This window comes from Notamacropus eugenii, chromosome X (genome assembly GCF_028372415.1).
Source record: "Notamacropus eugenii isolate mMacEug1 chromosome X, mMacEug1.pri_v2, whole genome shotgun sequence".
Taxonomy (NCBI): domain Eukaryota; kingdom Metazoa; phylum Chordata; class Mammalia; order Diprotodontia; family Macropodidae; genus Notamacropus; species Notamacropus eugenii.
The window spans coordinates 23,346,892-23,359,159 of NC_092879.1; the positions used below are offsets into that span (position 1 = coordinate 23,346,892).

Genomic DNA, 12,268 nt, shown 5'->3' on the forward strand with positions numbered 1-12,268 from the left:
TCATCAACTCATCCCTAATCAAGCTGATGGTGTGTGCCTACCTCTGAGCTCCATAGTTTTTAATCATCTTACTTAGCCAAATAATTGACTTTTCAAGAGCTTTCTAAGTTGGCTACTGAATTGTAACCTTGCCGGGAAATTATTTTTATTATGACTTAATCTTGTCCTAATAAATCTCTCCAATGGCCTTAGAATAATGTGTCAGTGAGGCTTCCCTCTCATTCTGAAAATAAGACAGTTTAGAATTTTATATGATGAGATGTTGAAAATATTCAGTCACAGCTCCTTGCCTAATTTTCATTGCTATGTTTTTAATGTTCTTTTTCTTCTCAATTTCCACCAGCGGTAAATGAACAGCATAAAGAAAGAAGACCCCCCTCCCTGTTTTTCCAGCAGAGGGGAAGCAACAGGGTTGACAAGCAAACGGATCTGCACAGGACTGGCATTTAACATTGAGATCATCCAACTTATCAGCTTTAAATGGTTGTCCAAGAGTATTGGATGTCTTTTGGGAAGATTTTTAATGTGTTATTTCAGTTACAGTAAGAAAATCTATTATTGTTTTGAAAACCCAGGGCATTTCAAAATGATGCTTGAGATTGTGTTGTGTCTAAGAGCTACATTCCACTGAAGTATCAGTGGGGCTGTGGTTTGTTTTGAGTACTATTGTCCTGTGATTCCTTTGTGAAGAGTACCATATTCCCCGTTCCCGTGTTCATTGTGCGCCTGTCTCTTCAGAAATGTTAAAAAAAAAAATACTGAAACTTGATGTTGCTCCTCTCCTATGACTAATTCCTGTTGGTGTTCAATTCCATTTCAAGCAAGACATAAAACCTTGCATGTCTTTATGTTTACAAATTAGTTTCCATATAATTGGATATTCACTTGGTGCTATTTGTATGGTGTTAGAAATTGTCTGCAAAAGTAGTTTCTATCAGTGTACTGTGTACTGTTTTAAACTTTAAGAAATGTATTTGTGCAAATCCTAAATGGAATGGATTGTTGTAGGGGTTTTCAGGCAAAGAGCTTTGTCATCCAAGGCCCCTGAATATGGGACAAGTATTTGGGATGTTTGGCAATGCTGGAACTTGCTTAGATTCTCCGGTATAGGGGACTTTTTTTTTGTAAAGGTTTTTGTAAAGGTTCCAAAGGTTTCTAGGTAAAAGCCATCTGAAGTCCAAAGACAGTAGATTCTTAAATTCAAGGATTAGTCAAGTAACCCTAGTAAGGGGCTGTTTTATGCAGATTCAGAATTGTGTAGTTTTTGTGGAAAGGTCTCTGGGTTTTTTCCTCTTCCAGTCAAGTCCCTTTAAGGTTGGGAATTAGCCACCCACAGTCCTTTATGGGATTCTTTAGATTCTGCCTGTATCTTCTCTTGGGGAAAAATGTTAAATGATGGGACACTGAATTCTTGCAGAGGATGTTATTTTGGTAATCCACTTTTTAAGCATCTTTAATAAGAGGAAGCCATTTCCTCTTCATGTTCCTCCCTAAAGCGCATGCTGGGTATAGACTCAACACCTCAAGAGAGTTGGTGACTTGAAGGGTGGGTGGTGCTATCAACCACACACCCCTAAACTCTTAGTATTAGTTTGTGAGCCTTTGAGTATTTTCGGTACCAGAATGTATTCTTGTCAGACTGCCAGCTGGCTACAAGGGGTACAGAAAGCTCTCTCTAACTAGATCAGCCTGGCAAGAGATAAGAGAATAGTTTAAATGGAATGAAAGTATATATAGATATATTTTTAATGGAGATATTAAAATATCTGTACTTTGTGTATGAAGTAACATTCTCTAAATCCCCCCCTCAATACAATGCATGTTGAAATCTTTTGTGTAAAGAATGAAACACATAAATAAATTGTATTAGTTGTCTGCATTTCTAGTTTTGTGAGATTGATGTCTTTATATTTGAGACTACTGACTCATTACATACAAGTCACATCCTAGTACAGCAAATACTAAGAACAGAAAGTAACAAGACCAAGGGGCCTGATATTGGGCATACCCCTATCCTACCTAACTGGGAAATGCAAGCAGCCTTTTGGGTCACAATGATTGCTGATTTCACCTGTAGCTGATTTACAGAGACTTCAGCCTAGTGGGATGAGACCAGATGCCTTCATCTTCCCCTAGTCACTACTGTAGTGTACTATCCAGGATGGTCCCCTGCTTGGTTCATTGTCTTTTCAATTTGTTTTACAAAAGACCAGCTCTTGCTAACTACCTTTCCTATTATGTTACTGCAAGGCTTTTTGACCACCATGCATAGCCCTCCCTAGAAGGTCTGTCAGTGTTTGTCCTTTGTTTTCAAAGAAGACAATGACATCAGAGAAATGATGACATGACTTGCACTTGACTTTGTTTTGAGTGTGGGAGGGCTGTGCAAGGTCACCAGCCTCACTTCCCCTCTTGGGCCATCTGGATCCAGTGATCAGATATTCATCAGGATGACTGGAGAAGGCCCAGAATGCATTGGGAGACCTTGGCCTATTCAGGTACTCACTTAGAGTGAGGTTCCCCCCTTCCTTCTCCTCTGTAAAGGAAGGTAAATTTGGAGGGCCAGAGGATGTCCAGGTAATTTGGGGTTACGGCCAGATTTCTTCCTTCCTTCGGGAACTAGCTGCTTTTGAAAGAGGATCAAAGAATTACCTGCCCTACTGACTTGTATGTGAGGTACACTGAGTCTATTCCAGAAGAGTCAGTCAATAAACATTAAGTAAACACCTGCTTGCTCTAGGCCAGGCACTGGGCTAAGCACTAGACATACAAAGAAAGGTAGAAGACAGTTCCTATTCTCAAAGTGTTTATATTCCAATGGAGAAGACAATATGTAAACAAGCTATGTACAGGATACACTGGAAAAAAATCAACAGATGAAAGGCATCAGAATTAAGAGATCAGAGAAGACTTCCTGTAGAAGGTGTAATTTTAACTGGGACTTAAAGCAATCCAAGGAAGCCAGGAGGTAAAGATGAGGAGGGAGAATCTTCCAGGAATAGGGAAAAGTCAGTGAAAATGCCCAGATTTGTTCCAGGTTATGTGAGCAACAGCATGGTGGACCAGACATTTTCTTCAATCCCCATGACCTCTCAAACAGCCCCAAAACAGAAATTATGAGCTAAAGATAAAGTAAGTTCATTTATTTCCATAGTCAGGGACACCTACTGTCTGAAAAATTTTAAAAAAAGGAAAATCCCCAATCCCAGGAAGCTGACACTCTTGGACCTTGAGCTCACTAAGTGCTTCTCCCCTACTTGCCGTGCTAAAAGCAGTAAAGTTGCACTAGATGACTCTAGGGTAGAACATCACAATCCACCCTTACGCTGCAGTCCCTGATCCTTCTTTCCAGTGCTGCAGCGACCCCAGGTTCTAGCTGTGGAAATTTCTTCAGGGCTTGATAGCCAGTTGAAAGCCTTTCAGGAGCAAAGCCCACCTAAGGCTACAATCTGCAGGAACCAACACGGCAAAGCCCTGAACTGTTGGTGCTGGGCCATTAGGACAAATAAAGTCCTAATAAGTAAACCAAGGATTGATAGAGCACAAAAAGAAAACTATAGGCCAACATCATTAATGGACAGTAATTCAAACATTAAAAAGAAAATCTTATCAAACAGATGACAATTTATCCAAGAAATCATTCATTATGACCAAGTAAGATTTATACCAGACATGCAAAGACGGTTCAACATTAGGAAAACAGCATAAGTAATCATATTAAAAACAAAAACATCCAAAACCACATAATCTCAATAGGTACAGCAAAAAGACTTTGAAAAAGCATTTTTTTATGCTGAAAACCCTGTAAAGTATGGCCATAGAAAGATTTAAAAAAGATATCAAGCCTCTCAACCAAAAGCAAGCATCATATACAATGGGATACACTAGTATCTTTTCCAATAAATACAGAGGGAAGCAAAGATGCTCACTCTCCCCACTATTATTTGATATAATTCTGGAAATGCTCACAAAAGGAATAAAATGAGAAAGGAATTTAAAGAATAAAGATTGTTAAAGAGGAGATATAACTTTACCTATTTGATTATGATGATTTACTTGGAAAACCCCAGGGAATCATCAAAGGTACTAATTGGGACAATAACTTCCACAGAATTGTAGGCTACAAAAGAGATCCTTAAAAATAAAGTCTTCCTATGTAATAATAATAACAAAACACAAGAAACAGTAATAGAAAAGGAATTCCCATTCCAAATAACTACAAAATGCAGAAAATATCTGAGGATCTGTTTCCCAAAGCACACAAAAAATCTTGCATAGATTCAATTACAAAGCCTAAAGAGCTGGAACAATATTCAATACTGATGGCTAAACCGTGCCAATATAATACAAATAGCTATACCCTCTGAATTAACTTACACTTCTTTTTTTATTATTTTTATTTTTTTAATTTTTTTTAATTTAACTTTTAACATTTATTTTCACAAAGTTTTGGGTTACAAATTTTCTCCCCTTTTATCCCCTCCCCACCCCAAACCCAAGCATTCTAATTGCCCCTGTGACCAATCTGCTCTCTCTTCTATCCTCCCTCTCTGCCCTTGTCTCCGTCTTCTCTTTTGTCCTGTAGGGCTAGATAGCTTTCTTTACCCCTTAACCTGTATTTCTTATTTCCTAGTGGTAAGAACATTACGGTTGATCCTAACACTTTGAGTTCCAACTTCTTTAGCTCCCTCCCTCTCCACCCCTTCCCTTTGGAGGACAAGCAATTCAATATAGGCCAAATCTGTGTAGTTTTGCAAATGATTTCCATACTAGTTGTGTTGTATAGGACTAACTATATTTCCCTCCATCCTATCCTGTCCCCCATTACTTCTATTCTCTTATGATCCTTTCCCTCCCCATGAGTGTCGACCTTGGATTGCATTCTCCTCCCCATGCCCTCCCCTCTATCCTCCCCCCGACCCTGCTTGTGCCCTTGTCCCCCACTCTCCTGTATTGTGAGATAGATTTTCCTATCAAAATGAGTGTGCATTTTATTCTTTCCTTTAGTGGAATGTGATGAGAGTAGACCTCATGATTTTCTCTCGCCTCCCCTCTTTATCCCTCCACTGATAAGTCTTTGCTTGCCTCTTTTATGAGAGATAATTTGCCCCATTCAATTTCTCCCTTTCTCCTCCCAATATTTCTCTCTCACTGCTTGATTTCATTTTTTTTTAAGATATGATCCCATCCTCTTCAATTCACTCTGTGCACTCTGTCTCTATGTATGTGTGCATGTGTGCATGTGTGTGTGTGTGTACTCCCACCCAGTACCCAGATACTGAAATGTTTCAAGAGTTACAAATATTGTCTTTCCATGTAGGAATGTAAACAGTTCAACTTTAGTAAGTCCCTTATGACTTGTCTTTGCTGTTCACCTTTTCATGGTTCTCTTCATTCTTGTGTTTGAAAGTCAAATTTTCTTTTCAGCTCTGGTCTTTTCATCAAGAAGACCTGAAAATCCTCCATTTCATTGAAAGACCATTTTTTCTCCTGAAGTATTATACTCAGTTTTGCTGGGCAGGTGATTCTTGGTTTTAGTCCTAGTTCCTTTGACTTCTGGAATATCCTATTCCATTCCCTTCGATCCCTTAATGTAGAGGCTGCTGGATCTTGTGTTATCCTGATTGTATTTCCACAATACTTGAATTGTTTCTTTCTAGCTGCTTGCAATATTTTCTCTTTCACCTGGGAATTCTGGAATTTGGCCACAATGTTCCTAGGAGTTTCTCTTTTTGGATTTCTTTCATGCGGTGTTCTGCGGATTCCTTGAATATTTATTTTGCCCTCTGGTTCTAGAATCTCAGGGCAGTTTTCCTTGATAATTTCATGGAAGATGATGTCTAGGCTCTTCTTTTGATCATGGTTTTCAGGTAGTCCCAGAATTTTTACATTGTCTCTCCTGATTCTATTTTCCAGGTCAGTTGTTTTTCCAATAAGATATTTCACATTATCTTCCATTTTTCGAATCTTCTCGCTATGTTCTGTGATATCTGTCTTTCTCATAAAGTCCTTAGTGTCCATCTGTGCCATTCCAGTTTTGAAAGATCTATTTTCTTCAGTGAGCTTTTGAATCTCCTTTTCCATTTGGCTAATTCTGCTTTTGAAAGCATTCTTCTCCTCATTGGCCTTTTGAACCTCTTTTGCCAATTGAGTTAGGCTAGTTTTCAAGGTGTTAATTTCTTCAACATTTTTTTGGTTCTCCTTTAGCAGGGAGCTGATCTGCTTTTCATGCTTCTCTTTCATCCCTCTCATTTCTCTTCCCAGTTTTTCCTCCACCTCTCTAACTTGATTTTCAAAATTCTTTTTGAGCTCTTCCATGGCCTGAGCCCATTGGGTGGGCTGGGACACAGAATCCTTGATTTCTGTGTCTTTGTCTGATGGTAAGCATTGTTCTTCCTCATCAGAAAGGAAGGGAGGAAATGTCTGTTCTCCGAGAAAGTAGCCTTCAATAGTCTTATTTCTTTTCCCTTTTCTGGGCATTCTCCCCAGCCAGTGACTTGACCTCTGAATATTCTCCTCACACCCACCTCACCTCCTGGTCCTCCCAGCCAGCGTTTGGGGACTGAGATTCAAATGCTGCTTCCTGCCTTAGGGCTTTTGGCGGGGGCAGGGCTGCTATTCAGTGTGAGAATTAAGTTCAGATGGTCAGGTTGGGGCAGGGCCGCCTCTCTGGCTCAGTTCCCTCAGGGGGTTTATGTACAGACCTTCCACAATGGATCCAGGCTCCCGCCCGCTTGGGGAGCCCCTGTCTGCAACCGCCTCTCAGCTTCTATCTCCCGGGGGGGCCCGAGCCATGGGGGCACCCCACTCCCCTCTCGACCCGCCAAAGAGACTCTCTCACGGACCCCCGTCACCTGTGGGTGGAGGGGCTTGTGCCGGCACTGGAGATCCCGTCCCTGTAGCCCGCTCGGATCTTTTCCTCACGGTGTCGCGGCCGCTGCAGGGCTGCACTCAGCTCCCAGTCCCGGCGCCCAGTCCACAGCACGAAGGACCCCCCGCGAGAGGTTTGCAGGTCTCTCTGGAACAGAAATCTCCCTCGCTCCAATATTCCGTGGCGTCTGGGTGCAGAATTCACTGTGAGTTGGTCCCCTCTAGCCGTTCTGTGGGTTGGGGGTTCGGAGCTATGTGTATGTGCGTCTTTCTACTCCGCCATCTTGGCTCTGCCCCCCTTAACTTACACTTCTAATGCTATACCAGTCAAATTACCAAGACTATACTTTACAAAACTTGATAAAATAATTTTTCATTTGGAAAAATCAGAGATCTAAAATATCAAAGGAAATGATAAAAAGAAATACTGATGAAAGGGGAATAGCACTTCCAGACCTCAGACTGTATTACAAAACATCAGTCATCAAAATCATCTGGTTTTGGTTAAAGAATGGAGAGAATAGATTGATGGGATAGAGTACACAAGGGAGATTCAGACACAATAGAACTCAATAGCCCAGCGTTTGATGAAGTGGAAAATATAGGTTACGTAGGGAAAAACTCCCTATTGGACAAATACTTCTGGGAAAACTAGAAATCAGTTTGACAGAAATTAGGCTTAGAATAATACCTTACACCACTCACCACAATATGTTCTACATGGATACATGACCTTAATATAAAAGATCATTTTATAAATAAAAAATTGGAAGAGAAACAGATCATGTACTTCTTACAGCTATAGGCAAGAGATATATTCTTAATCTCACAAGAGATAGAAACACAAACGATAAAATATATAACTCCTTGAAATAGAAAATCTTCTGCACAGACAATATTAATGAATCTAGGATAAGAAGATGAGAGGTTCAATAGGAAAAAAATCTTTGTATCAATTCTCTTTGATATATAATCAAGTTATATAAACAATAAATATAAGACTAATAGCCATTCCCCAGTAGCTAAATAGCCAGAACATAGGAACAAACAGTTCTCCAAAGAACTGTAAAGTATTCACAATCACATGAAAAATGCTCTAAATTATTAATATAATATACAGCTCTGAGGTTTTATCTCACAACCTGCAAATTGGCAAAAATGACCAAAAAATGGCAACATTCAATACTGTCTCCAGTGTTCTCAGTTGTGAGAAGATAGACACACTAATACGTTGTAGGTGGAACTGTGAAATGGTACAACTATTTTGGAAAGCAAGTTGGAATTATCCAAAAAAGTGATTAAAGTGTCTATTCCTTTGAACTGGAGACTCCAGTACTGAGTTTATGCCCTAAGGAAGCTATTGATAAGAAAAAAGTTCTCACATAGTCTGAAATATTTGTAACAGCACTTTTTTTGTGATAGATAAAAATTTGATGCTTCAAAAGTACGTGCCCATCAAAGGCAGAATGGCTAAACAAATTGTACATGAATGTAATGAATTGCTACTCTGTGGTCAATACTATCAAAATTAGGTATGTGATGAATACAGAAAAGCATGGAAAAATCTACGTAAACTGAGGAAAGTACTGATGCTAGATGAAAACAATGTAAACAGCAACACACCAGAAAATCAAAAGTAAAGATAACAAAATTATAAAGATCAATAAGGATTTGAATGAGGAGGTGAGAAAACATCCCCCAATATCCAAGGAGAGCTTCAAGAAAAGGGAGGTCTATGTGGGTAGGAAAACCTTCTCCAATTCCTCAGGGGAGTATCTCCCTTGACCTAGTATCTCCACAAATAACTTGTAACAGCCACTGCTCTACCTCACTCTTTAAAATATGTATCAATATGTGAGGGAAATAAGGTTGGATAGAAGACTCGAAGTAAAAAAAAAATATTCTGTGTTCCAATCATGTAGTCCGTTTCAACATACTACCCTCTTCATGATTGTTCTCCTTGGTCGATCTATCTCTTGTTCATGCTACTTTCCTCCCTCACCTTTCTGGGTACTAGGTGCCCCTAGGAGCTCATACATCCCTTCTGCTAGGCCAAAACATTATTCATGGAGACAACACTCTTGGAGAAGTTAGGAGGAACCCCTGTCCTTTCCAGGTTGGATTGAGATCTTCCCTCTTAATTTTTCCATAATCAATTCCTTTTTTCCTACCACCTTTCCCATCCACTTGCAGTCCTTTGTATTATCAAGAGACCATAGAAAACACCATCACGTCTTTGTGGAGCCTTCATCTTAATAAGGATACATCATCCATTTCCCTCTGCCCCTGCTTCCCCTCACCCCATCTATGCATACCCCCACTCTGAAATTCCTTCTCACAAAATACATTGATTTACTTGTTGGGGGAGGGATTGTGGGCTTTGGCCTGTGGCGCTTTAGTTTTGCTCCTCTCCTTGCATTTCTGTTTCTTGAAATTCTGTTTACATCTTTATTCCCTTATGAACTTTTAAAAAGCTTTTTTAAAAAATTGGATTATTTTACTTGTTTTCAGTGTTAGAAAATCACTTCCAAATATCTTAGATTTTTTCCCCACTCCCTCCCTCTCATTCCTCCTTCCCTCCCCACTACCTCCCTGAGACAGCATACAATCTTATATAGGTTCTATACGTACATTCCTATTAAATGCATGTTGCATAGAAGAATTAAAATGAATGGGGGAAACCATAAAACAAAACAAAACATAACATAATACAAAAGAAAATGGTCTGTTTCTGTCTGCAGTCCAATTCCGTAGTTCTTTCTCTGAATGTGGAAGGTTTTTTGCCTGAAGAGTCCACTGGAAATTTTTTTAAGTCCATTCATTTCAATGAAGTACTAAGTCTACAAGAAAAATTCCTGGCACACTGTGGTTGTTGCTGTATACAAAGTTCTCCTTGTTCTGCTCCTTTCAGTCAGGATCAGTTCATATTAGTCTTTCCAGGCTTCTCTAAAGTCTTCCTGTTCATAGTTTCTCATAGCATAATAGTATTGCATTACATTCATATACCACAACTTGTTCAGCCATTCCCCAATTGACGCGCATCCCCTTGATTTCCAGGTTTTGGCTATGACAAAGAGAGCTACTATAAATATTTTTGTGCATGTGGGACCCTTTTCCATTTCTATGATCTCTTTGGGATAGAGTCCCAGAATCGATATTGCTGGGTCAAAGGGTATGCATATTTTTGTAGCCCTTTGGGCATAGCTCCAAATTGCTCTCCAGAATGGTTTGATCAACTCACAGCTTCACCAACAATGAATTAGTGTTCCAGACCTTCCTGATGAAAAGGCCAGATCTCAATAGAAAATTCGATCTTCAAATGCAGGTCTCAAGAGAGGCATAAAAATGTAAACAGGGGGAAAAAAGTTGCTACACATATGAGCAAGCTGTTTACATCTCTATACGGAAAGATGATACTTGTTAATCTTGAGAATTATATATTTATTATGAAATGTAAAAGGGACATACATAGATAGAGGGAGTGGGTATAAATTAAATGATGTGATGATAAGAAATATAATTTAAGGGTGCAAAGGGATTGTAATGGAAGATGTGAAAAGGAGGCAGAAAAAAAAATTCCATCACAGGAAGAGGCACAAAGATATATTACAGTAGAGGGAAAGAGGGGAGGGAGATAAGCACTGTTTGAAAGGTACTCTCATTTGATTGGATTCAAGGAGGGTACAACAAACTCAGTTAAGTATAGAAATACAACTAGCTCTATAGGCAGTAGGAGGGGAAGGGGGAAAGAAAAGGGAGGGGAGCCTAAAAGGGAGGGGAAAAAGTAGTAAGAGAAAAGGGGATTAAAAGGGAAGGAGGCTGAAAGAAGAGAGGGAAGACTGAGGGAGGCAGTGGTCAAAAATTAAAACTGTTGTGGAGGGGACGGGAGAAGGGAGAACTAAAAGTGTAAACAAGGGGATAGGGTATGGAGGGAAAGAAACAGATAGTAATCATAACTGTGTATGTGAATGGGATGAACTCTCCCATAAAACGGAGATGGATAGAAGAATGGATTAAAAACCATAATCCAACAAAATGTTGTTTACAAGAAACACATTTGAAAAAGGGGAATGCACACAGGGAAAAGGTAAAAGGTTGGAGCAGAATATGTTGTGCTTCAGCTTATGTATAAAAAGCAGGGGTAGCAATCCTAATCTCAAACAAAGCAAAAGCAGAAGTAGATCTAATCAAAAGAGATAAGGAAGGAAATTATATCCTGCTAAAAGGTACCATAGACAATGAAGCAATTTCATTACCAAACATACATGCTCCAAGTAGTATAGCATCCAAATTCTTAGAGAAGAAGTTAAGGGACTTACAGGAACAAATAGACAGCAAAACTATACTGGTGGGGGACCTCAAACTCCCACTCTCTGAACTTGTTAAATCTAACCTCAGAATAAACAAAAAAGAAGTTAAGGAGGTGAATAGAATTCTGGATAAGGTAGATATGACAGATCTCTAGAGAAAATTGAATGGGAATAGAAAGGAAGATATCTTTTTCTCAGTGGTACATGGCACAAATACAAAAATTGACTGTGTACTAGGCCATAAAAACCTCACAATCCAGTGCAGAAAAGCAGAGATAGTCAATGCATCCTTCTGAGATCATAGTGCAATAAAACTTAAGTGTAATCAAAGGCCATGGAAATATAAACCAAAAACTAATTGGAAACTAAACAATCTAATACTAAAGAATCAGTGGATTAAAGAACAAATTATAGAAACAATCAACAACTTCATTCAAGAGAATGACAATAATGGGACAACCTACCAAATCTTATGGGATACTGCAAAAGCAGTTCTTAGGGGAAGTTTTATATCTTTGAGTGCCTATATGAATAAAATAGAGAAAGAGGAGATTAATGAATTGGGCATTCAGCTGAAAAAGCTTGAAAAAGAACAAATTGAAAGTCCCCAAGTAAATACCAAATTAGAAATACTGAAAACTAAAGGAAAGATTAATAAAACTGAAATTAAGCAAAGTATGGAACTGACAAATAAAACTAAGAGTTGGTTTTATGAAAAAAACCAATAAAATTGGTAAACCTTTGGTCAATTTGATTAAGAAAAATCCCAGAGAATCAAGTGAAAAACTACTTGAAATAATACACAACTTTGGCAAAGTTGCAGGTTACAAAATAAACCCACATAAATCATCTGCATTTCCAAATATTACTAAAAAGACTTTTTAAAAAAAAATTATTAAAACGTTAACATTCACTTTTTTGAGTTCCAAATTCTTTTTCATCCTCTTGCCCCTCCCTCACTAAGGAAGCCAGCGATATGATATACATTATAGGTGTGATGTTATGCAAAACATGTTCTCTATTAGTCATGTGGAAAAAAAAGCAAGAAAAATAAAGTTAAAAAGAAGAAGCTTCATTCTGTACTCAGA

At 38.8% G+C, this 12,268-nt stretch overlaps 1 protein-coding gene across 7 annotated transcripts in view; it reads left to right on the forward strand.

Annotated features, from left to right (window-relative positions):
* Window positions 1–1,879, forward strand: part of LOC140515304 (protein bicaudal D homolog 2-like) — a 40,347-nt gene extending 38,468 nt beyond the window's left edge. For all 7 annotated transcript variants that reach the window (XM_072625939.1, XM_072625938.1, XM_072625937.1 and 4 more), the window contains one exon: window positions 344–1,879. In XM_072625939.1, coding sequence (XP_072482040.1) covers window positions 344–349 — 6 coding nt within the window. In that variant the 3' untranslated portion in view covers window positions 350–1,879. The remainder of the gene's footprint in view (window positions 1–343) is intronic.
* Window positions 1,880–12,268: the final 10,389 nt, after the last annotated feature.